Below are 27,077 nucleotides of genomic sequence, written 5' to 3'. Positions count from 1 at the left end.
CACATTCAGACAGCATTTTCCCTGTTTCTTGAGGACTCACTGACTCCCTAGAAGCCAATTCGGAGAGTCCATGAACCACAGTTTAAGAGCCCCTGTGCTGGGCGAGGGCGCCAGTGGGAGTGATGGAAGACCCCACCCACTACTCTAACATCGCTGCTACAGCAATGCAGCCAAAGGGCCAATTCATTGCCAAGTCCTCCAGGGAACTGTTCGGTCTTTGCCTTACTGACCTGTGTATGGTATAATGTCTTTAAATTTCAAGCATGCTGTTGCATGTGTCAGAATTTCCTTCCTTTTGAAGGCTGTATAGTACTCCACTGTTTGCATATACCACACTTTGTTTATCCATTCATCTGTCAACGAACACTTGTGTTGCTTCTACTTCTTTGCTGTTGTGAATAATGCTGCTGTGAACTTGGGTGTGCAGTTATCCATTTGAGATCCTGCTTTCAATTCTTTTGAATATATACCCAGAAGAACATATGGTGATTTTTAGTTTTTTGAGGAGCCACATATTGTTTTCCATAGTGGCTGCACCATTTTATAGTCTCACCAATAGTGCACAAAGGTTCTGATCTCTCCACATCCTTAGCCTTTACCTCTTAAGGTTAGCCAAACTCCACCTCTATTCTACTGTCTGCATTATTGCCTTCTCCTTCCAAAATTATATTTCCTAGTTCATCTATAGTATTCTCTGTGTTAGTCGCTCAGTTTTGTCTTGACTCTTTGCGACACCATAGACCGTAGCCTGCCAGGCTCTTCTGTCCATGGGATTTCCCAGGCAAGAACACTGGAGTGGGTTGCCATTTCCTTCTCCAGCAGATCTAGAACCTGGGTTTCCCGCATTGCGGGCAGACTCCTTACTGTCTGAGCGACCAGGGAAGCCCTTTTGTCTTCATTCTGTGTGTTAGTTGTAGGTATTACTCAAAATCAGGTGTTTTTAAGTTACGTAAATCTGATACAGAGGCTGAGCCATATTAGCTTCATAAAAAGTGCTGGCAGAATGGAAGTTATCTTACTACGATTATTTAAAAGGGAACAAAATAGTGAAAAAAAATCTTTAAAAATAAGAGGACTTCCCTGGTGATCCAGTGGCTAAGACAGCACTCCCAATGCGTGGTGCCCGGGTTTAATACCTGGTTGGGGAACTAGATCCCATGTGCTGTGCAACTAAGACCTGGCATTGCCAAATAAATATTTTTTTTAAAAAAATATGAGAATTTGATCTATATTAAATTAAAGCAAGAATAGGCCTTTTTAAATTTTCTAAATTTTTTTCTTATGGTCTCAACTGAAATTTTAAAACTAATTTTAAAGGTTTATTGTCTTGTTGAATATAATCTCACTTTAGGAGAGGGAAACTTTCTAATACTTATTATTACATTATTACATTTAAATGTTCCCTTACATTCCTCTAACTCTGTACACTTTAAAGGATCATATGTCATCATTTTACTTATGTGCCAATGACTAAAAGTTTTTCTCAATAATTTGAAGAAAGTAGAAAACTATAAGTGAATTCAATACTTTGTTATTTTGATCTTTCATGACGGCTCCCTGAGGACATATCATCAAATTAGATATTGTAAAACATGCAAATAAGAGAGAGCATCTGGTCTTGATCCTCCAAAAGAAACAACCTGAAGGAGAACTAGGGCAAATATACACAAGAGTCATAAAAGCATATGTGAAGATAACAAGGAATTACAAGTACAAATGAATTCAGCTTGAATATCTTAGATGCTTTCAGTTATATACCTAGCTACATATATAATTCACAGGTACATACAGTAAGAGTGCTAAGGGGTAAGTAAAGTATATTTGCAATGACTAAACCTAGTGTGGGGTTTACTCATTGATGGATTCAAGGAGATGGAAGGGCCTAGGCAGGTTCTGGAGGAGGGGAAAGCCTTGGAGTGGAGAAAGGGGAAGAGGTACTTGAGAGGAGTGAAATGTTAGTTGCTCAGTCATGTCCAGCCCTTTGCAACCCGAAGGACTGTAGCCTTCCAGGTTCCTCTGTCCATGGAGTTCTCCAGGCATGAATACTAGAGTAGGTAGCCATTCCCTTCTCCAAGGGATCTTCCCAAGCCAGAGATCGAACCTGGGTCTCCTGCATTGCAGGTGGATTCTTCACTGTCTGAGCCACCTGGGAAGCTTAAGAGAAGGAAGGACAAATGAGCCCCCCGAGGAGAATGGAAAGCAGAGGGAACTGTCCCAACAGAGCCAAGTGTCATAGGAAAGGCAGGGACTCAGGGGAGCCTGGAATGAATGGACAGCATTTAAGCCCGTGTGTGGGAAACTCAAGGGAGTGCATGTTTCCAAAACACAAGACAGGATCACACAGCAATGCTATCCCCACCTCCCCTCACTCCCACTCCACCCCAACTGGCAGCCTCATCAGAGGAAAATAACCAGACCAGGCTTCTCTAACACACGGTGGGATCACAATACTTGTCAGAGCGGTGTATAATGCCTGCATTAAACACTGCATGTAGTTTGGGGTGCAGGTCATTTTATATTGATGTGGACATGGGGCATAGGACTGATTCAGCTTAACAGCTGGGAGTAACACCAAGGCCTCTAGCAGCTTAAACGACGGGAGCTCCCATCAGAGGTGTGCCTGCACCGTGCATCCTCTCTGCCTTCGCTGGGCCAACACGGTCTCATGCTCAGACTTTTGCCATCTGGTCACCCACAGCCAGCCTGTACTTGAAGAGTAATGAAAGATACTCAGTGTTACCAATAATTCACAGGCTGATCCTTGAAGATAAGCGGAAAAGAGTCTGAGGGGGAAAAAAAGACACTCATATGGGGTTTACACAGTACTCTCTGTTCTGTGCGTTCCTTCTCAGAAGAAAGAAGATGGAACATTTTCTTATTTTTTCCTTTTCATTTTGAAATAACTTTAGAATAACAGAAAAGTAGCAAAAAACAGTACAGAGAGTTCCTTGTACACCCAGTATCAGCTTGCCCTAAATATTTGTAACAGCTTACACTGCTTACAAAGCCAGCAAATTCACATGGATACAATACTATCAACCTAATCTACAGTCCTTACTTGATTTCACCCTTTTCCCAAGGATGTCCTTTTTCTGATCTAGGATCCCACACCACATTATTTGTCATGTGTCTCTCAGTCTTTGCCAATCTGTGACAGTAACCTAGTATTTCTCTATCCCCCAAGACCTCTGTACTTTTGAGGAGTCCCGGTCAGCTATTTTGTACTGTGTCCCTCATTTTTGGTTCACTTATGTCCTGTCAAGATTAGGTTGAGACTCTTGCCTTTTTGGCTCCTATACCACAAAGGCGATGCTGTGTCCTTCTCAGAGCATCATAACAGGAGGTACCCGATGCTGCAGTGTCTTATGTGAGTAATGTTTACCTTGAGCTTTTGGTAAAGGAAGCATCACTGTTTTCTCTTTGTAGTTAGTAGATATCTTGTCAGGAGAGTCCCTGAGACCATTCAAATACCTCGTTTCTCAGCATTATTTTTCCTGCTTACCCCAGCAGCTATTAATGGTTCTTGCTGTAATAATTATTACTGTGGTGTTTGCCTAACGGTGATTTTCTATTTCCCTCGTCCCTTCTACATGTATTAATTGGAATTCTACTAAGACAAATAATTGGCCTTTTTCCTCCATATACATATTTATTCAATTACTCATATCAGTATGGACTCGTGGCTATTTAGTTTACTCTATGCATATAATCCAATATTATTTTTATCGACTTTTTGTTTAATTTGTTCTGGCTTAGACTTTTGGAAAGTCCTTCAGCTTCCATCCTTTTGGGGCACTTCCTTACTTTTTGCCATCACAGTAAGTTACAGGTTCATCTTGTATTTCCTCTGCCCCAGGCAGGCCTGGAAATCAACCATTTCTGCAAGGAGCTCTGATTCCTTTTATTAGAGAATGTTTAAAAGCCAGCATCTGGGTCCTTTCAGCAACACATCTAGGAAATGTGTGTACTGATGATGGTATACTTTTAAATTTGTTGGTTTCTTTAGCAAGTCTTAAAATTTGGTAGGTTAATTGCAGTATTTTGTCATCTAAAAGGAATTTTTATCAAGAGACTAAAAAGACAGGCATTTTTAGTGTAGTTTCTTTGAATCTTAATTATATAACAAAATCTTTAGGGACATTTGGAAATCAATGGAATTGTCAAATGCTTGAAATTGGTTGCCCTTGTTCATGTATTTCAACATATACATATTGATGTACAGTGTATATTGTCTTCCTGCATCCTGAAAGGAATATTAAAAAATACTTTCTTAATGTAATTCTCTGAAATTTCTATTTATTACTATTACCCTTGGCCGCACCATGCAGCTTGTAGGATCTTAGTTTCCTGACCAGGTATTGGACTCGTGCCCCCTGCAGTAGAAGTGTGGAATTCTAACCACTGGACTGCAAGGGAAGTCCTGTTTTTTTTTTTTGCTCACTTTTTAAAATGCTTTCAAAGAGTCATTTCAGTTGTCATCAGAGACCCCTAGTGGCCTCAAAGAAACCAATTTCACAGTGGAAGGACAGAAAACTTTGCTTAGCAAACTGTTTTCAGAGAGTGTGCCTTCCTCTGCACACGAGCTGGGTTAGAGCAATGCCCGTCACGGGGACACTCACGTGAGGAGACATGCCTCCCTGCATTGTCCCTGTATCTCACTCTAAGCTTAAAGTGTTTCATCTGCAGCATGATAATCAGGGCGCTTTATAAACTTCATATTTTGGAAGAATTTTAGATTTACAGAAATACTGTAAAGATAATACAGAGAACTCCATATACCTTGCACCCAGTTCACCTAGTACATCTTATGTAGCTATGGTACCTCGGTCAAAACTAAGAAATTAACATTGGAATAGTATCAGCTGCATTAAGGAAACTGGAGTACTTTCAGATTATGCTCGTTTTCCTGATGTTCTTTTTTCTATTCCAGGATACAGTCCATTGCATTTAGCTAATCCATTTTAAAAGAAGTTATTACAAATTAGATTAACAGATTATTTATATGTTATTTGAGCTATTTCAAAGTATAATCCCTTTCTCTTCTCCTCATTTAGACATTCTCAATGTAGGTTACTACTGGGTGTAGCTTGGGGCTTCCCCAGTGGCTTAGCGGTAAAGAAGCTGCCTGGAATGCAGGAGTGGCAGGAGACGCAGGTTCAATCCCGGAGTCAGGAAGATCCCCTGGAGAAGAGCGTGGCAATCCACTCCAGTATTCTTGCCTGGAGAATCCCATGGACAGAGGAGGCTGACAGGTTAGTCCGTGGAGTCACAAAGAGTTAGACACAACTGAAGTGACTTTGCACACACAGCACATGGTGTAACTCATGGCCTACACCTATACTACTCACTGACACACACTTACTCCCTTCCACCCCTTATGTCTTTTGGGTTTATAACCCCTCTTTGGTACACTTCCCACACTGAAGCTCATCTCCCTGATCAACCATCTAAACATAAGTGCGTGCTGACTTCCTCAGAGCATCACAGTAGGTCTCCATCAGCTTCACATTCTTCAGGTTCACATCCAACTGCCAGCCGTTTGTTTCAAAGCCTCACTGGGGTTTCTTCTAAGTGATGCAAAAGTTTTCACCCTAATTTGTTATAACCAGGTAAAACTCATCTACTGATTGCTTCAACCAACATTTATTGGAAGTCTGTTAATTTCCAGGCAACATGCTGGACAACGTGTTTGACACAGAATAAAAGACATAGCTACCCTCTGGTAAGGGAAAGAGCCATTAGACAAGAAAATTAAAGTAGTTTCTGACTGGGCAAATGTCACCAATGGGAAAACCATTTCCAAACAGAGAGAGAGACGGGGTCTACTGTAGACTTTGGGGGTCGGTCAGGACTCTCTGAGAGGGCATCTCGTAAACTGAGACCTGGAGAAGGCAAACTTACAAGAACACAGGGAAAAAAAGAAAAACAAAACAAGAACACAAGGGGAGGTGGCTGGAGGGATGGGGGTGGGGGACGGTGGGGGCGGTGAGGTATGCACCACGTAGAGGAACAACCTATTCAGGGATGTTAGAACTTCTTCTACTTCCTCCTTTTATAAGAAAGAAATGTTAATCCCTCACTCTGAAACCAGACAAGGCATTCTGAAAGAAGAGAAGGAACTCCACAGCTCAGAAGGGTTTATGATAACTTGAAAGTTTGTGGTACCATTTATAAATAACATAAAATTTGAAATGTTTCATACTTATATTTACCTTATCTTTTTAGATTTGTTTTAGAATACTTTATAATACATGTACAAATTAGTACAACAGAACATGTTTCTTTTATTTTAGAACACATTTCTAATTCATATACATCAATCAACCTATTTCTCCATCTATACACACACACATACATAATGCAAGCTGGAATAGCTCTGCTTAAAATTTCTATTACGGGTACACTATCAAAACACTTTGGAAGCTTGTCTTAGAACATGAGTGCATCTCTCCCTTTCTCCATGACAGGCTTCCCAGGTGGTGCTAGTGGTAAAGAACTCGCCTTGCCAATACAGGAGAGGTAAGAGATGTGGGTTCAATCCCTGGGTCGAGACAATCCCCTGGAGGAAGGCATGGTAACCCACTCCAGTATTGATGCCTGGAGAATCCCATGGACAGAGGACCCTGGCAGGCTATAGTCTGTGGGGTTACACAGAGTCAGACACGACTGAAGCGACTTAGCACACACGCTTACTCCCGTAACCTGGTTGCATTCATTGAGATACCCTTTGGTATAATATCTCAGTGCAAACATAGCTGGAATCTATTTAGATCCGTGATTTCCAAACCTGGCTGTGTATAAAAATGACCTGGAAAATCAGATTCCTGAGCTTTATCCTCAGCAGATTCTCACTCAGTCTGGGATGGAGCTCTCAAAGCTGTAATTTTAAAAAGCTCCTGACATCACTCGATGCACTGGCAGCTATGAGAACCACTGGTAAAGGATGACATGGGAGGGTGTTTTGTGGGTACAGATATCTAAATATTGAAATGCATATGTATTTGGAGCTCCTGTATCATTTTCTCTTTGTCTTTATATCCAATGATGCTCTTTCAAGACAAGGAAACAAGTCTTCCTCACTCATAGTAAACATTTTGCTCAGAGTACACGCACTAGATAAATATTATTTGGTGGTTTTGAAAGATGAAAAAAAAAAAGGCTAAGTTGTCTTAAAAGCAGTGAGGAGACATCATAAATGATAGATGAAGAGTAATTGAAAATACCACTCTAAATATCTGCAAAGTAGTTAAGTATTTCTGACCTGGAACCAGAATGGTAATAGCTGTCTGTACCGCCTTTCGGATGATACTGTCTAAGGCAAACATCCAGTGTGGCTTGATGTTATGATTCCGAAGAACTTTATTGACCTGGAGAAAGAGAGTGATATATGGTTTAATATTTAATTGCAAACAACCTAGCTGATGCATGCATTTGGATGATATTCTACCAATAATAATAACTAAAAGGCTTCTTCACTCTGAATTGTGAAGAATTTATTTATGTCACCAGAAAGCAAATGAAAAATTGCCACTTTAAGATGAAGTTTGGTGCTCCCCATGTAAGCAAGTGAGATATACCACTTCAATGAAAGGCAGTCTAGTTGAAAGGGAATGTTGCCTCTTTGGGACTTGGTATCTGCAACTTCTGCCTTTTATGATGTCAGCAGATTGGATGGTGGAGGTGATAAAAGAAGGGGAAAAAAAAGAGTCCACGGGGTTTAAAATGGATGCATTAGCGGTAAAGAACCCACCTACCAACGCAGGAGACATGAGACACTGGTTCTTCCCTGGGTTGGGAAGATCCCCTGGAGGAGGGCTTGGCAACCTACTCCAGTGTTCTTGCCTGGAGAATCCCATGGACAGAGGACCCTGGCGGGCTACAGTCCATGGGGTCGCAAAGAGGTGAACATGAACTAAGAGATTCAGCATACACATGTGGATCAAGACTATGTATTTCCTTTTTATTCTTAAATGTTATGGCTGCTGTTCAACACAACCAAGCACTTCAGCATACGGTGACGACTTGAAAGTGCCAGTCACCGCTTAAAGGGGGAGCATGAGAACACGCGTGCTACCTACAGACCTGCCACGTGCATGCCTTGTTTTCTACCCCACAACAGCCTCTCTCTTTTTAAAAGGGGAATAAAGTGTTGAACTATTCCAGACAATCTGTTCACATTAAAAATCTCTGTTGTAAGACTATCTTTCTTTCTTTTTTTTTTTTTTAAGACTATCTTTCTAAAGTGACTAGTAATGTTTCACTTATTTACACAGACACTGACACAGACAAATGCATTACCTTTCTTTTGAAAACTTATGCTAAAATATGCATTCCATCAAATTTACCATCTCAACTATTTTTAAGTGTACCGTTAAAGTGGCATTTTTAAATGGCATCGAGCACATTGACACTGTTGTGTTAGTGTGAAATGAAACATTTCCTGCTGTATCAGTGGGCAAGACATGTCACAGCCGTCAGCGATTTCAGGCCTCCTAATGTGAATGAGGGCTCCCAAAAGTGTCATCCAGCAGATGCCACCGCCCCCAACCAGGGCAATTGCTGGTGGGGTGAAGAGATGGGATGCCAGAGCAGCCATCCGCCACACCTGCCACCCCTTGCAGGAAAAAAGGAATTAAGGATCTAGAGCATCTGGAAACAGATTTGGCCCCTGACAGCTGAGGTGCCTATGAAAGGAATGAATTCAGAGAGCCCAGAGGTTTGCATCTTTCCATACACAGAAAACACTAAATTCCTTAGCTTGAAATCTGGTTTTCCTTACTACTTAACAGTGATCTTTGATGTTCAGCTTGCCTGCCCCCTTTGTTGCAAACTTGTCTATAGCCTGACTCCCTCTCCTGCCTTCTCTGAGCAGATTTCACAGAGATACTGAGATGCTGTCTCCTGGGCTCAGAGTCCTTAACGTTCCCACCAAATAAAGTAAATCTCTACTTTCAGGCTGTGGCTCATTTTTTAGTCAACACCACCATCACCATCAGAAGACCCTGATGCTGGGAAGGATTGGGGGCAGGAGGAGAAGGGGACGACAGAGGATGAGATGGCTGGATGGCGTCACTGACTCGATGGACTCAATGAGTTTGAGTAAACTCCAGGAGTTGGTGATGGACAGGGAGGCCTGGCGTGCTGCAATTCACCGGGTCGCAAAGAGTCGGACACGACTGAGCGACTGAACTGAACTGAACTGAACTGAGCTGAACTGAAGCATTGCTCATCTCCAGAACTCTTTTCATCCTGCAAAACTGAAACGCTACACCCATTAAACAATGATTCTCCCCTGCCCTCTCCTCCCGGTCCCTGACAACAACCATTCTACTTCCTGTTTATGAATCTGACTACTCTAAGCGTCTCACACAATCGAAAATGTACAGACTTTTTGTGTCTGGCTTATTTCACTTAGTGCAATGTGTCAGAACTTCATTCCTTTTTTCAGGTTGATAATACCCCATTGTATGGGTAAGCCATTACCTTTTTATAAATGACTTTTATCATAAGGCTAAGAGAGGTTTATTCAAAATTAGGTTTAACTCCACTAATTTCTGGTTGACATGAGTCTTTAATAAAAGACGCTATTTTTCCCAACAGCACTCTGACTAGATATCTTAGAGGAAGCTGGGGAGCAGGGGACCTAGCTGCAACATCACACCAGAAACTAAGAGTTCCAGTGGCTCATTCTGCCCTTGATCCATCTTCATCAAAATCCACCAGTGGCAGTGGCAGTCTGTCTGAGGGATTCTCAGAATGGTTGTTCCCAAGGAAGTGGACCATTGCTTGGTTCCCACTTGATCTAGGAAACCCCTTCAGAATGATTTTTGTCCTGGCATTTTCTTAAAGGACTCACCTGATTATTTGACTAATGTGGGTACAACAATTTAGTAACTAATACTCTTTCTCCCAAGGGTCCCAAACAGAAAATGGAGGCAGGGTCCCCTACCATGACCAGCTCCTCACAACCCCTCATTAAACAGCATATTACATCTGGGCCATTCTTTGGGTTCATTCCCATCCTGGACAGTACAAGTCCATTCTGGACATCTCTAGTCCGAGCAAGAGCAGGTGGGGTGTGTGTGTGTGTGTGTGTGTGTGTGGGTGTGTGTGTGACTTGGTCTGTGGCCCAGGATTACAAGTAACCCACTCTCAATCTGAATTCTACTTGCCTATTTGCTTTCCAGTCTCTAGACTGGAAGCCAAATGTGTGAGTAAGTTGCAAACTCACTGAGTTATGTGATTCTATTTGTAGATGGCTGGGGTTCCCTAGTTACAGAGTAAGTGTGCCTTTAGCATTATATTAGTGACAGGCCTGGCCAGTTGCTCTCATTTCCCATGACGTCAATCGAGTCAGGAGCGTTGCCCTGCCCAGGACACAGCCCAAGACTGAGCGGCTTGCACAGAGTTCCAGGGAGCACGGGGTCACTGAAGGATTACAATTTAGTTTTAAATCCGGGATCTTTTGATGCACCAAACGCAACTGTCAAGACATCTTCTAGGTAGGAGCAGTAAACTCATTAGGACTGAGGCAATTTGGGGAGTTTACCTAAAATGATGCAAAGTGCTTCCCTATTCACAGGGCCAGCACCTTGGGAGCTCTCTTATTTCTGTCTCCCGCAATCACTTGTAAGGGCTTCTGGGAGGGACTTCAGGCTTTTTTTGGTACAAGTTCCACAGGCAAGTCTCATTCAAGGACATCACATATGGTTTGAATCAGGCTTCTGGAAAACTGGCTTCAAGTTTGTGTTGCGTAGCAACTCGCTATGAGAGCGAGGCATGGTCAGTGATCCCTCACCAGAGCCTGGGGATTAACTTTTATCCAGTGAAGCCCTGTACTCCAAAGTATATTGCTGGCTAGGAAGTAGTGAATATTTATTAAACAAGCATGTCAAAAATGTTCTGTTTGGAAAACAGGGCAAGGGGGGGAAAAATTTGATCATTCTGATCAGTGCGGTTACCTTTTTCCGAGTGACCACTAGATGGCATTTTTCATATATCATAGAAAGTGCAGGATTGGAGAGTGCTCTGTTGCTAAAATCATCAAAATAAATAGTGACCAACTACATGATTTCATAAGAACAAAGTGCAGCCATGGGAGATGTCTGTGAGTGTTGTTATTTTTCACGGTGCTCCATTTTATGTGTATCTAACCTGGGGGAGATACCAGATTATATAACAAACAAAGCTAGTGCTTCGAGGCACACAGACAGGCAAACCATCTCATACTTACTCATGTTCTAAAGAGAAGAGAATTCGTGGCAATGATTAAATAAAGAAAAGGCAACAGAGCTTATGTTTTTATCCTGTTTTTCTGACTAATTTTAGCTGGAGTGTCTGGGAAAACATGGGCGAAGCATCATACTTACAGCATCTTGAAAACCAAAGAGCACCACCTGGACCTGACTGATGCCGTGGCTGTCGAAGTCCAGCTCCAGCTTCAGCTTGGACAGGGTGGTGGCTATGATCTTCCGGTCCGTGGACCTCACGAATTCTCTGAGGCTTGCCACGAGAGTTGTGATGTGTTCCCATTTTAGTTTAGGTTCTTCAGCGCCCTGTGGACGGTAACCAACAGTCTGTCAGTAGGTCAGATATTTCTGTACTGGATGTATCAGCCATGGGCCTGCCGCCCTCATAGCCCCTGTTGAGAAGAACTGGATTTTTTTATACATAGTATTGATAGTCCCCTGCTAAGGGGGAACAGCCATATTTAAACTATGGCTTTTCCCCCTGCAAAAAAAAAAGAAAAAAGGAAAGAGAAGTCCTTGGGAAGGAAAGAAACCCACCGCATACACTGTCCAACAGCCATGATGTAGTCAGATGGACAAACAGGGACAGAGACTGAAATTCCACTTTCAGAAATTTTAATCGGGAGCTAAAGAGAGATTCAGGCAATAAGCCATAGGATCTCAGGCTCAAAGTCTGCCCAGAGAGAGAAGTCATAAAACAGGGTGAGAGTACATCGAGTTATAAGGAAGCGCAAGGACAGAGGTGAGAAGGACGATTGGTAAAGAGAGAAGCAGACGAAAACGGGTGCCAGCAGCAACCAAGCCAGAGAAGCACAGACTGCGGGCCTTGAAGGCCTTGGAATTACACTCCAGTTTCTGTCTCTGTGAGGCTCCGCGAGACGCTGTGGTTGAACTTAACCTGAGAATCCATGTGTCTGCCTATATGTTCCTAGTCCATCAAGGGCCCTTTCAGTTCGGTTCAGTTCAGTCGCTCAGTCGTGTCCGACTCTTTGCGACCCCATGAATCGCAGCACGCCAGGCCTCCCTGTCCATCACCAACTCCCGGAGTTTACTCAAACTCATGTCCATTGAGTCGGTGATGCCATCCAGCCATCTCATCCTCTGTCGTCCCCTTCTCCTCCTGCCCCCAATCCCTCCCAGCATCAGGGTCTTTTCCAATGAGTCTAATATTCGCATGAAGCGGCCAAAGTACTGGAGTTCCAGCTTCAGCATCAGTCCTTCCAATGCACACCTAGGACTGATCTCCTTTAGGATGGACTGGTTGAATCTCCTTGCAGTCCATCAAGTGCCCTTAAAACACATCAATTCTTTGCAATCAAAAGCAGCTAGCATCAGTTGTCTATTTTATACATAGTATCAATAGTGTATATGTATCAATCCCAATCTCCCAATTCATACCACCCTGCCTACCCCTCAGTATCCATACATTTGCTCTCCAAGTCTTTGTCTCTATTTCTGCTTTGCAAATAAGGTCATCTATATCATTTCTCTAGATATATTCATTAATATATGATATTTGTTTTTCTTTTTCTGACCTACTTCACTGACGGTATCCTAAATGGGAGGGAAACTCAAAACGAAGGGGAAATATGTATATGTGGGCTTCACAGATGGCACAGGAGTAAAGACTCCACCTGCCTATGCAGGGGATGCAAGAGACGTGGGTTTGACCCCTAGGTTGGGAAGATCCCCTTGAGTAGGAAGTGACAACCCAACCCGGTATTCTTGCCTGGAGAATCCCATAGACAGAGGAGCCAGGCAGGTTATAGTCCATGGGGTCACAAAGAATCAGACACGATTGAGCATGCACATGGATGTATCTGTACAGCTGATTAATTCTGCTGTGCAGTAGAAGCTAACATAATGTTGTAAAGCAACTATACTACAAAAAAATTAATTAACAATAAAAACATAAAAAACATTTTGCTATTCAAAGGAGCTTGCTTCAAACTTTATCCTGGAAACCATTCCTTACACACCAATAAGGCAATCAGTAATAAGAATGGACCAAATGGATGACTTCACATAGTAAAAATTAAATATTTAAACAAATTCCCTTCTTCAAGTTGAACTTCTACTTTGAGCAAGAAATGTTATTACTTAAAGGAAACATAATAGAATGCTATTGATCCTCATCTAACTTTAAGAAAGAAAGGGATTTTTATTATCCTCATTTCTATCTCATATTGTATATTTTGTTACTGCATCATTAAAATTAAATTCCTCAACTGGGCTTTGAAAATGACAATTTCTAGGAGTCTATTAAAATAAAAGAGAAATGCCCCATCAAGTTCGTTCTCTCAATCAATTTTCATTTGGGAACGCCCTCTCATGTTTATGCTTTGATGAGAAAAGATTATATTGAAAAGCTTGAAAGCTATCATTAAGGGAATATTTGAAAATCAGACAGGGAACAGTTTTAAACTTTGTTTCTTTTCTTGCCACAAACTAAATTACACTCAAAGTAAAGATTCACAGGCAATATCATAAAAACATGAAAATACGTTTGAGAAGAAAAATGTGTGCCATTTAGGAATTGGAAGCTTATCTTAGTGAAAAATCAGTTACATGTTTGCCAGCAGTTTAAACAGCAAACATTTTTTTGGACATTTGCTTTGTTTTCACAACAGAAAAACAGGCTCCTGCTGGGTTTTTGATGTCACTGTCCCTGTCCTACAAAGGAACACTATTTACCCTGGGAAATGTTTTTCATCTGGGGAATTTCATCACCTACATAATAGTCATAATAATGGTTGTTTCTGTTCTCCAGCCTGCCTCCCCCCGCGTACTCATTAACATGCCTTTATGAACATGCCTTTATGATTCAGTATCAGAAGGTAGCATCTGACAGGGTGCCTTTCCTGAACACTCAAGAGGACCATCCTAGATTCTCTGGCAAAGGGGCTCTGCCTTCTTTGTCCTTAAACTCCTCCAAAGTGATGAGTGGGTTTCAGAAGGATGTTACAGATTGAAAGTGCTTTCATGGACCACACTTTGAGGATCTACATTTCAGTCTTGTCATAAAGGGGCAGGCTTAAATGTAAAGATGTATCCAGAAATATTTAACACGATGAAAATACTTTCCATATGGTCATTGAAAAAAATCAGATACTAGATAACTTCTTGATAATGATGATATCAATAATAATAGTTAACATTTATGGAATTCTCCCCATTATTGTCTCATGATTCATGATCTTAGTTACTCCCCGTAGCAACCTTTTGCTATGGTGACTAACTCCATTCTCAGCCTCAGAGAGGTTAACTAACTTGTTCAAATCACATAGCCTTTAAGTGGTAGAATCAGGCCTCAGAGTCAAGTTGAGGCTGAACCCAAGCTCCTAATCATTACCTTCTACTGCCTCAATTAGCTGTCTGAACCAGCAGTAAACCTGGGCGGGGACCTGCTCTATTGCAAGATCATCACGGGATGCCCAGGAAAGGATTCACAGCGTCTGCAGCAGTCACCGTCAGAAGGACCCTATCTCTCACTTGACAATTCTGGATTTACTAAGCAACTGTGACCAGCAGTTTCTGGTCAGAATCATACTGGTCACTTCATACTGGTGCACTGAGGCAAGCCTTCTGACAGTCACTTTTAAGCTTTTCTTTCCTTTTCCCTTTTCTAGAGAACGTTCAAGCATTCTTAAAACACTAGAAAGTCACAAACACTTGAATAGGATTGAAGTGAAGGGAAGTGAAGTCGCTCAGTCGTGTCCTACTCTTTGCAAGACGGCAGCCCACCAGGCTCCACCATCCCTGGGATTTTCCAGGCAAGAACACTGGAGTGGGTTGCCATTTCCTTCTCCAGAGGATCTTCCCCACCCAGGGATCTAACCCGGGTCTCCCACATGGTAGGCAGACACTTTACCGTCTGAGCCACCAGGGAAGCCTTGAATAGGATTAACCAACTCCAAATTTAGGAATTTCAGCCCAGTCATGGAAGCACAGCCTACTGCTAGGCTCTCTGCTGAGGGCTGAGACCATGACACGAATCAAGGCAGACACTTTTCTGTGTTAGGAGAGCACACCCACGGGGGATGATCGTGAGATTTAAGCATCACTGGGTTCCGTGTACTGACCTAAAACAGAAGCCTTCACGCCACAGCCGCCACTGGCGATTCCTTCTCCCAAACCCAAACCTGTCCCCTCCCCTGCTGCATATGTTTCTCCCAGGACCCGCCACCCTCTGGTGGAGCAGGAGGGACGGCAGTGTGGTTCTAGAGAGCACAGATCCTGGAGCCAGGTTGCCTGGGTCCAAATCCCAATTCCATCGCTTAGGGCTGTGTGGCTTCTGCGAGTTACCCAACGCCTCTGTACCTCCTCTGTGCAAAATGAGGAGACTAACAGAACTTCTGCGGCAGGACTGTAGTCACAAGGAGCTGAGTGAGTAGAGACACAGGAACTACTGAGAACAATATCTGGCCCACAGAGAGTATTTGCTATTATTACTATATATTTGGGTTTACCTGGTGTGACAGATGGTAAAGAATCTGCCTGCAATGTGGGAGACCTGGGTTTGATCCCTGGGTTGGGAAGTTCCACTGGAGGAGGGCATGGCAACCCACTCCAGTATTCTTGCCTGGAGAATCCCCATGGACAGAAGAGCCTGGCGGGCTACAGTCCATGGGGTTGCAAAGAGTCGGACACAACTGATCGACTAAGCAGACACACACACACATTATATATTTAACATATATAGTAACATATATATAACATACATAGTATATAATAACATTGAACTATATATTTAACTACTATATATTCAACTATGCACTTAGTACATTTTTATTGCTTTTCTTGCTCTACAAGAATGTCAGCTTCAATGGGATGCATCTATTTTTTCCCATTTTGTTCACTATGGTGTCCTAGCATACCCAGCACATAGATGGGGGGATGCCTGGCATCTAGCAGATGCTCAATAAATATTTGTTGAATGAATGACCTCCAATTACTGCACAGTTGCTCCTTTCTAAACTTGGTTCTGCTTCTTTATCTTACACCATCTGATTCTCAGTCCTTGAATGACCACAGTGAGCAGATGGAAAGGCACGAGTGACAGCTACAGGTTCCAGACTATTCTCATCTCAGCCACATCTCCAGATTCCTCTGTGGCATCCTTAGCACTCATTCCACTTCCAATTCAGAACTTGGCTGTCCCTCACCCAGAGCACCTCCTTTCAGGGCCTCAGACTCCCTGGCTCACTCCATGCAGCTTCCCTGTAGGACTCAAGTCAGAAGTTTTCCCAGAACACATAGATGTCAGTTTTCCCTGTACCCAGAGACCCTGATGACACACACATGGTGTTTCAGCTCCTCCTATGGAATCTAAAGACGTGAATAATAGAGAATTCCTAAGGTGGTGGAATCGGCAGAGAAATTTCAGGGGCTTCTCAAGATAAAGACAAGCAAGGGCTATATAGCAAGGGCTGAGAAAGAGACAGTCTGACTTCATTTACATTCTAATAAAAGCTGAGACCAGGTAAAGTACTGGACTGAGATGAAAACTTGACCTGATCCCTCCAGTTTCACCCTTTTTGCAGCTATTCTCCTAGGACAGAAGAGAGGAGAGAAATTACATGTCATCATGGAGATCATGGAAGACAGGTGGTGACCACAGGTGCTGAAGCAGGTTCACAAGTCCCTGACACCCACAAAACTGGGAAAGGATGCAAGTGTCATGTCTGGCCAAGTATGTCTGGGGAGTTTTATACTCAGAGGAGGCCTGAGCCTCTGCTCCAGGCAAGCAGGCATCACCTGCAGTGTAGAGGTGGTGGACACCCTGCCTCCACTAGGACAGGGTTGGGAGGGGATGCTTCCTCATTTCTATAAGCAGAATCCCAGGGAATACATTTTTCCAGGTATTAGGATGAAACTGCCATTTCCCCCACCCCCCAATTCATGTGTTGAAGTCCTAATCCCTCAAGGTGACTGTATTTGGAGACAGGGTATTTAGGAGATAACTAAGGTTGAGATCATAAGGGTGGGGCCCTAATCCAACAGGATTAGTGCTCTTGTAAGAGGAAGAAGAAACACTCTGGGCACACAGAGAAAAAAGGGCAGGTGAGGACATAGAAAGTGGCCGCCTGCAAGACTAGCAGAGAGGCCTCAGGAGAAACCAAACTTGCCAACACCCCAGTTTTAGACTTTCAGCTTCCAGAACCGTGAGAGAGAAAAATTCCCTGATGTTCAAGCTACTGAGTCTAACATATTTTATTATGGCAGCTCAGCAAACAAATACACCAGGGAACAGCGTTTGCCCAGCTTTGGGTTTTTTTGTAGCATGTATGGCCTCTTACCACCCTAGATCACTTACTTATTATTGCCTATCTCCCTATTCTTGACTGGAGCCCTCCAAGCACAGGGGTCTCTCTGTTGAGTAAGTGAGGTTTCCCAAATGCTCAGAGGAGCCAATGGCAGGTGGTCTCATGCTAACGGCGGGTAGCAATTCACGTGTCTCAGTGAATGTTTATTGTCAAAATGAATAAATGAATGAAGGGTGAAAAGATTTGCAAGGACCCACCAGAATTTCATCAACATTTTGGTTCTGACTTAAAAATAAGTGAAAAGTGAAAGTGTCAGTCGCTCAATTGTATCTGACTCTTTGCAGTCCCATGGATTGCAGCCCGCCAGGCTCCTCTGTCCAAGTAATTCTCCAGGCAAGAATACTGGAGTGGGTACCATTCCCCTCTCCCGGGGATTGTCCCAACCTAGAGATTGAACCAGGTCTCCAATATTGCAGGTGAATTCTTTCCCGTCTGAGCCACCAGGGAAGCCTGATGTAAAAACAACCTATGTTCTAAAACACAGTTTCTGCGTTAGGGATTCTGCCTACCCCCCATGGTAGGTTTGTTTTGTCATCAGGAGGTGGAAACTTCTTCATGTCTTCACATCATCTGAGACAGGTCCAAGTGGACTTCTCTAGTGGTCCAGTGGCTAGGACTCCTCCTTCCAGGGCAGGGGACATGGGTTCGATCCCTGGTTGGGTAACCAAAATTCCACATGCTAAGGGGCAACTAAGCCCATGTGCCACAACTAAAAAAAAAAAAAAAGCCCCAGCGCCACAGCAAAGAGTCAGCAGAGTCAAGAAAAGAAAAAGTCAACTCTGGGGAAATGAAGTCTCCATATAAACAGCTTTTACCTGAGCCAGGGATTCCATCAAGTTTCTCACAACTTTGTCTTGGTCTTCGGTCAGAATCCTGTGAAGCGTGGCCCGTCTCTCACTGTCCTTCCTCAGCATGAAGAAGCCGGAATCTTTTTCCTCTGGAGAAGGCGGAGCACTGTGGTCTTCAAAATTTTCATCAGGGATGCTGCAATAATTCAGGTGGCACATGTTACCATCCCCGTTATCAAATGACACCCCACATACGTCCCTCACCCCAGCGACGTCAGGTCTTTACCCCAGAAACAGCGTCCGTATGCCTTTGACGTCCTTCTCTCCACAGGACTTGGCTCTTGTTTTGAAGGAGAAGGGGTCCACCTTTAACTCCGTGTCGGGGGAGACAGAGCCGTACTCGCTGCTGCTGCTCGTGTCCTCCACCAGGACAGGTACTGGCAAGGAGATACTCCGGAGGTACTCTGCGTGTCAGAGGGGGCACGAGATGGGTGAGGCTCCCAGGGATGCATGCACCCGACACGAGACAGCAGGATGCTTGTCAAGGGCCTTGTCCCAGCGAGCAGCCGTGCTATGCAACATCACGGGCTGGCCTTGGGACCACGGTCCCCCAGAGGAATCCATGCAGGAGGTCGGTGAGGAAAAGGCCTCCTAGGCCCTGCAAGAACTATCTCATGGGCGTGAAACTGGAGGCACCAGGCCCTGCAGGTCTGGGTTCTCAGTCCCCCCCTTTTTTTGTTTTGTTTTTTAAAGATATTTATTTATGTATTTGACTGTTTTGGGTCTTAGTTGCAGCAAATGGGATCTTTGGTTGCTGCATGAAAACTTTTTTTTTTCCTATTTATTTTTATTAGTTGGAGGCTAATTACTTGACAATATTGTAGTGGTTTTTGCCATACATTGACATGAATCAGTCATGGATTTACATGTGTTCCCCATCCCGATCCCCCCTCCCGCCTCCCTCTCCATCCCATCCCTCTGGGTCTTCCCAGTGCACCAGCCCTGAGCACTTGTCTCAGGCATCCAACCTGGGCTGGTGATCTGTTTCACCCTTGATAGTATACTTATTTCAATGCTGTTCTCTCAGAACATTTGTTTTTATCGTCCACCTATTAGACTTCAGGAGCTTCCCAGGTGGTGCAGTGCTAAACGATCTGCTTGCCAACGCGGGACATGCAAGAGACGCGGGTTCGATCCCGGGGTAAGGAAGATCCCCTGGAGGTGGGCATGGCAACCCATTCCAGTATTCTTGCCTGGAGAACCCCAGGGACAGAGGAGCCTGGCTGGCTACAGTCTAAAGAGTTGGACACGACAGCACACACAGACCCACTAGAATTTAGGAAGGTCATTTGTGAGTCTTAGTTTTTCACATGTATAAAATAAAGGACCAGATTCATAACCGATAAACGGTGCTCCTTAGAAGTTTAAGGTCCACCTATTTCTCGGGGCTGCCTTGGATGGGGTGAGAGGGTAGATTTCTGTGATCCTAGAACACAGGTTCCAACCCTGTTTTACCTAAAACAACTATGCTCCTTCAGTCATATATCAGAGCTCTGCTTCAGTTCAGTTCAGCCACTCAGTTGTGTCCGACTGAGTCAGACCCCATGGACTATAGCACACCAGGCCTCCCTGTCCATCACCAACTCCCAGAGCTTGCTCAAACTCATGTCCAGCGAGTCAGTGATGCCACGCAACCATCTTATCCTCTGTTGTCCCCTTTTCCCCCTGCCTTCAATCTTTCCATCAGGGTCTTTTCCAATCAGTCAGTTCTTCACATCAAGTGGCCAAAATATTGGAGCTTCAGCGTCAGCATCAGTCCTTCCAGTGAATATTCAGGACTGATTTCTTTTAGGATTGACAGGTTGATCTCCTTGCAGTCCAATTTGCTAACATTAGGAATTCATTTCCGTTCAGTTGCTCAGTTGTGTCTGACTCTTTGAGACCCCATGGACTGCAGCACACCAGGCTTCCCTGTTCATCACCAACTCCTGGAGCTTACTCAAACTCATGTCCATCAAGTCGGTGATGGCATCCAACCATCTCATCCTCTGTTGTCCCCTTCTCCTCCCATCTTCAACCTTTCCCAGCATTAGGGTCTTTTCCAGTGAGTCAGTTCTTCAAGTCAGGTGGCCAAAGTATTGGAGTTTCAGCTCCAGCATTAGTCCTTCCAATAAATATTTAGGACTGATTTCCTTAAGGGTTGACTGGTTGGATCTCCTTGCAGTTCAAAGAACCCTCAAGAGTCTTCTTCAACACCACTGTTCAAAGACATCAATTCTTCAGCACTCGGCTTTCTTTATAGTCCAATTCTCATATCCATACATGACTACTGGAAAAAAGTACTGCATGATGTAGTCTGCATATAAGTTAAATAAGCAGGGTGACAATATACAGCCTTGATGTACTCCTTTCCTGGTTTGGAACCAGTCTGTTGTTCCATGTCTGGTTCTAACTGTTGTTTCTTGACCTGCATACAGGTTTTTCAGGAGGCAGGTCAGGCAATCTGGTATTCCCGTCTCTTTCAGAATTTTCCACAGTTTGTTGTGATCCACGTAGTCAAAGGCTTTGGCGTAGTCAATAAAGCAGATGTTTTTCTGGAACTCTCTTCCTATTTTGATGATCCAGTGGTTGTTGGCAAATTGATCTCTGGTTCCTCTGCCTTTTCTAAATCCAGCTTGAACATCTGGAAGTTCATAATTCATCTACTGTTAAAGCCTGGCTTGGAGAACTTTTAGCATTACTTTGCTAGCATGTGAGATGAGTGAAATTGTGCAGTAGTTTGAATATTCTTTGGCATTGCCTTTCTTTGGGATTGGAATGAAAACTGATCTTTTCCAGTCCTGTGGCCACTGCTGAGTTTTTCAAATTTGCTGGCATATTGAGTGCAGCATTTTCACAGCGTCATCTTTTAGGATTTGAAATAGCTCAACTGGAATTCCATCACCTCCACTAGCTTTGTTCATAGTGATGCTTCCTAAGGCCCACTTGACTTCACATTCCAGGATGTCTGGCTCTAGGTGAGTGATCACACCACCATGGTTATCTGGGTCATGAAGATCTTTTTTGTGTAGTTCTTCTGTGTATTCTTGCCAACTCTTCTTAATATCTTCTGCTTCTGTTAGGTCCATACCATTTCTGTCCTTTAATGTGCCCATCTTTGCATGAAATTTTCCCTTGGTATCTCTAATTTTCTTGAAGAGATCTCTAGTCTTTCCCATTCTATTGTTTTCCTCTATTTCTTTGCAGTAATCACTGAGGAAGGTTTTCTTATCTCTCCTTGCTCTCTTTGGAACTATGCATTCAAATGGGTATATCTTTCCTTTTCTCCTTTGCTTTTAGCTTCTCTTCTTTTCTCAGCTATTTGTAAGGCCTGCTCAGACAACCATTCTGCCTTTTTGCATTTCTTTTTCTTGGGGATGGTCTCGATCACTGCCTCCTGTACAATGTCATGAACCTCCGTCCATAGTTCTTCAGGCACTCTATCACATCTAATCCCTTGAATCTATTTGTTACTTTAAGCTCTGCTTAAGAATTCATAATTTTTAAAAAAGCAGTTCTTTGCTAAACACATATTTTGGAAACCAATAGAGCAGATGAACTCTTAGGCCTTTCCCAGTTCTCAGAAGTTATAATTCTATAACAAACATAAGCTTTTATTTTATTTTGATGGAGTCTGAACTGACACAATAGGAGGTGCCTAGTTCTCATCAAATACTGGTTTGAAAATAAGTAATTTCGTCAGAGACATCTCTATCAAGCAGATCAATGTCTCAGGCCAAGAAGGCAGGACAGAAATGGATAAGTTACTGGGAAATAAAAAAGATCCAGAGAACTGAGGAAGCCTGGGAGATGTTCTGAGAGAGGAAGGTAGGGAGGAGCTTTTAGGGAAAGAATAGGGGACTTCTGGACTGTGGTCTACAATATTAAACAAGCCACTGGGCATGGGCAGGCCAGAGCAAGAAGAGCCCCACAGTAATAGTCATAATAACCACCTTAGGCAGTTGCTAAGCATCTCACATGTGTGACTGTATTTTAATTGTCACAAAACCCCATGGGCAGTTTGTCTAACTGAACTCACTGGACAGATGAGGTGACTAAGGGTAAGTCATTTCAGGGTCACCCAGTTAAGGCATGAACCCAGCTCTGACTCCAATGCCCATTCTCTTAATGCTGACTCTACAAAATCGTAAGATTCTAAAATACCTTAAGGAAAAGACTCTAAAGCCAGAGCTGATTCCCAGATGCTCTTGAGTCACCCTGAGTGCAGAGCGGGGAGGGTGTGTGAGAAAGGTGACTGAGCGGTTAGCAGATGGACACCTTCCACCAGGCTCGCTCTAAGGCACATGCTCGCCGAGAGGGCCTGTGGGCAGAACTGTCAGCTTACATTCCCTCTCCCCAGCTGTCTCTTGCCAAGTGTGTATAGTTGAGTTCACAGAATTTAAATGTGCGCGTGATGAGACTCTGCTTCCTGCAACAAAAACCTACCCATGTGGAAGGGATGAAGCAATCATGGATTGAGCTTCTGGGCATGGCTCCAGCTTCTTTTGGTATATATTTTTTATTTTGTTCTCAGAAGCAAATTTGTACAGTAGGTATTGTTCCCAGCACAGAATGCCTGATGAAACAAGTAAATTGCTGCGTTGTCATGCTTTTAGAGAGTGGCTCAGTTGGGATCAGAATTGGCTTCCACCTAAGTGCAAAGTGAATCAACTTCTGCTGGAGTCCAAAGTCAGGGCCCATTTTATGACATCAAAACCCAGCTGCCGGGGAGGCTGCTGAGTGCCCCGGGGTCCTCCTTGTGAAATGCAGTGACTGTGGAGAAGGGAGGAAAAGAGGGGCTCCTCTTCACAGAATTCTTCTTGACTCTAAGAATTGAGGGGGGAAAACTGGAGAGGCTGTGGTCAAGAAACCCTGATTACTGGGCTTCTTCTCTGGGCTGACTGACTTTGAGGCACGTAAGGAACCTGCAAAAATCTACCTCCAGCCAGTGGAAGAACTCACAGGATGCTCACGATGAACACCGAGCCCCTTGTCTATTTGACCAACAACTCATCCAACTTAGGAAAATCCCAAATCATGGTCATTTCTTTCCTATGCCTTGAAACGCATCACTTGATCTTCCTAGAGCAGATTAACCTTCCTAGTTATGATCTGCAAAGCCTAATACTGAAAATCAAAACCACATCTAGTCCTGACCAGCTAAAGTCAGAGGAAAATAGGACACCAAAGATGACAGGGAAAGGTGTCCAGCACTGAACTTTTCCCCAAGAAATGAGTTAGGTGGCCAGCTAGCTCTCAGATAAGAAAGCACGTGGGCATGCTAATTGCTTCAGTGTGTCCAACTGTTTGCAACCTTATGGACTATAGCCCCCCAGGCTCCTCTGTCTATGGGATTCTCCAGGCAAGAATATTGGAGTGGGTTGCCACGCCCTCCTCCGGGGGATCTTCCCGACCCAGGGATGGAACCCACGTCTCTTTCGTCTCTTGCATTGGCAGGAGGTTCTTTACCACTAGCACCACCTGGGAAGCCCCTAAGAAATCATGAACTCCTCTCACATTGAAGATTTCAAAAACAGAATCACCATCCTGCATTTAGGAAGGATCAAAAGAAGCCTGTCTTATGAGGGAGAAAGTTGAGGGGTTTCTGAAAGAATGAACCCAGCCAGGCTTGCAACCACACATCCTTTGTACCCAGGAGCCCCCTACCCTCACCCCATGTAAGCAAAGAGCAGAGGATGAGGCTCTCCAATAAGAGATCTAGAGCTTATTTCATGATGTACCAAGCTTCAGCCCAAAGGACAACATAAAAATAAACTTACCATTTGATCCAGCTGAAAGAGCTGTGGAAAGAAAAGTAAACACAGCAAAATAAGCATGCATTTGGTTTGTTATTAAACTGAGAAATCAACAAAAAGTGAAGTGAATGCTGGAAATGGGATTGATGTCCTTTCCAAACATTCATTCTGCCCATCTCATCCCACATAGACACCAAAAATGTTAACAACAAGTGAATCACTTACTTTTTCCCTTTCTGAAATGAGTTATGGAAATTATTGCAAAAAGCCAATTTATATTTTTACAGTGCTATTTTATTATAACTGGAAATCTTCTCTTTCTTTCTTTTTTTTTGGCCGGGGTGGGGGGGGGCATTAATTATTTGGAATGATAGTCTTTAAAAGGCAATTGGTGTTTTGGACAATCTAAAATTAAAAGAACATATTATCCAGATGGTTTGGAAGCTTAACAGTCCTCTAATAACTCTGTAGTCAATCAATGGTAATTTGGAGTTTCAGTTTGAAAAAACTACCTTCTACCCCTTCTGTCCTTTAATCTTTGTATCAGCAATGCTAACATATAGATGCTGGTATACTAATCCCCTACTATCCACGTGATGGAAGATCATTATGTGTGAGGCCCTAGTATTTGCGAATTTCCTGCTAACACAGCTTCGAGATGCCAGTTTTCGGTGGTACCTTTAAACAAATTAGCTCACCTCTGGAAAAATCTTCCATCTTAAAAGTTTAGCATTTAGAGGCTCTGACCTACACCCCCTTTGATGCAACCACATACCTGAAAGCTTCGGTTGTGTCTTTTTCTTTTTGCTGGAAACTTTTAAGAACTCATCCATAAGCAAGTCGTTAGCACAGTCTCTCTTGTCAGGGTCTGGTTCGAAACACTTCAATATGAACGCCTTGGCCTCTGCTGACATGGACTCTGGGATCTCTGGGTGAACTTTAAACATCCCCACCTAAGACGCAGGACAACATGGCTTCTGAATAACCATCCCATCCCATAACTCGGTCCCCTAATGAGACAAGCTCCTTCATCAAAAGCCACAAACGTGTGGCTTTTTTCAAAGTGAGACAGCACCTGTTTTCTGTAGGTTATGGAAAGCTTTCAGTGTTTTTGTAACTTTATCAACGACACAGGCACAGTAATTAGCTTAAGATAGTAGACAGCGGTGCTGCTGCTGCTGCTGCTAAGTCGCTTCAGTCGTGTTCAACTCTGTGAGACCCCATAGATGGCAGCCCACCAGGCTCCCCCGTCCCTGGGATTCTCCAGGCAAGAACACTGGAGTGGGCTGCCATTTCCTTCTCCAATGCATGAAAGTGAAAAATGAAAGTGAAGTCGCTCAGTCGTGTCCGACTCTTTGCGGCCGTGTGGACTGCAGCCTACCAGGCTCCTCCGTCCGTGGGCCTCTCCAGGCAAGAGTACTGGAGTGGGGTGCCATTGCCTTCTCCAGTAGACAGCTCTATGAAATAATAATTCAGTCCTCAGAGCTTCGTGCTTGTTTTTTTTCACTTATGCGATCTCATCAAATCCTCCTAGCAACGCAGTGGATTAAATATGATCCCAGTTACAGCAATGAGAAAAATGAGGCTCATAGGGGTGAGGTTACATGCTTATGAAAGGGCAGAGCTGGGATTTTGAACCTTCATTTGTTTGGTTTAAAGACTGTGTTGTTTCTCCTGTGCCATGATTTGTGAATGTTTTTCCCTGTCTCAAATTGCCTACCTTAAAAGAGATATTTAAAAATACTTAAAATTAAACAAACAGTATTTTTATAACAATGAGAACGTTTTTCTCATTGCTGTCATTCTAATGTCTTTCAGCAATGTTTCATGTATTTAGTACAGAGAAAATTTCCTAAGGAAATGTTTTGTTATTAAATAGCTTACATTAACTTATTATATAGATAAGATACATTTGTACTAATTATAAAGCCTTTACTATGTATCAGACATTGTTTTAAGTGCTTTTCACATATTATCTCATTCACTCCTCAAAAACCTTCGTTAGATAGGTACTATTTTTCTACCCATTTTATAGATGAGGAAACCAATACACAAGAAGGTTAAGTAATTTGCTCAAAGCCAGTGAATAGCTTGACTGTGTTGGAGCCTGGATTAAAACGTTGCAAGTCAGTGCCAGAGCATGCTATCTCCTCTAACGCATGTTGCTTAATAATCCCCGCACGGATGTGTAACAGAGGAACATTTCAGAGCGAAGTCCCAGAGATTGGTAAGAACTTGAAAGACTGGCCAAGAAGAGAAAGACATCCATTCATGCCCATAAAGGCAGATCTCTGAGAAGCTCTCATTGTTTTTTTCAGGTGTGGTTACACTACTCATTTCTGTATCAGCAGCAGCCCATCAGCTTGTCTCCAAGCTTCAGGTAAACCAAGTTTGGTCCAAACATAGCAGGGACATGACATGGTCCCTTGTAAGAGAGGCCAATCACAATTGGAGTAAGTGCTAGAAACATGGTCAGTGGCAGGGAAAGGAATAATAAATTACAGTTCGATGCCTCGGAGAATAGCAGAGATGGGAGCTTCACTACGTGGGAGACAGGGGTTCAGTTTAGTATTCCTCTGGCTCAGTGGAGTGGCAGGAGAGGACTGCAGGGATTCAGGGGTCAGTCACTGTCCAGACCCCGGATGCTGAAGCTCTGCCCCCCAGGCTCTCTCAGGTCTATTTCCATTTCACATGCTCCCTACTTTGAGAGCTGGAGCTGCTTCCTTTCCCAGCCCCCAGAAGAGTTACTAATGGGCAAAGTAACAGGCTGGAAGAGTAGATAGATGAGACTAAGGTTGATGTACTTAAAACAACTATACCCTTTTATCTATGGAAACTTCAAACTATAATGATAGAGGAGAAAAGGAAAACATGTCTTTAATACCTAAATGGATAAAAAGTGTTTTCATATGTCCCTCA

General features: G+C 43.4%; 1 protein-coding gene across 1 annotated transcript in view; it reads right to left on the bottom strand.

Annotated features, from left to right (window-relative positions):
- The window catches only part of MAP3K5 (mitogen-activated protein kinase kinase kinase 5), a 213,220-nt gene that overhangs the window by 13,115 nt on the left and 173,028 nt on the right, over nucleotides 1-27,077 (bottom strand). The window contains exons 20-25 of the mRNA XM_065931283.1: nucleotides 24,934-25,111; nucleotides 24,183-24,203; nucleotides 18,650-18,827; nucleotides 18,391-18,559; nucleotides 11,370-11,555; nucleotides 7,262-7,367 (exon numbers count right to left, since the gene is read on the bottom strand). Of these exons, the coding sequence (XP_065787355.1) occupies nucleotides 7,262-7,367; nucleotides 11,370-11,555; nucleotides 18,391-18,559; nucleotides 18,650-18,827; nucleotides 24,183-24,203; nucleotides 24,934-25,111 (838 nt within the window). The remainder of the gene's footprint in view (nucleotides 1-7,261; nucleotides 7,368-11,369; nucleotides 11,556-18,390; nucleotides 18,560-18,649; nucleotides 18,828-24,182; nucleotides 24,204-24,933; nucleotides 25,112-27,077) is intronic.

Source organism: Muntiacus reevesi, chromosome 3, assembly GCF_963930625.1.
Source record: "Muntiacus reevesi chromosome 3, mMunRee1.1, whole genome shotgun sequence".
NCBI classification, from domain to species: domain Eukaryota; kingdom Metazoa; phylum Chordata; class Mammalia; order Artiodactyla; family Cervidae; genus Muntiacus; species Muntiacus reevesi.
The sequence above is the reverse complement of the archived record's forward strand: the minus strand, read 5'-3'. Positions and strand labels throughout refer to the sequence as shown.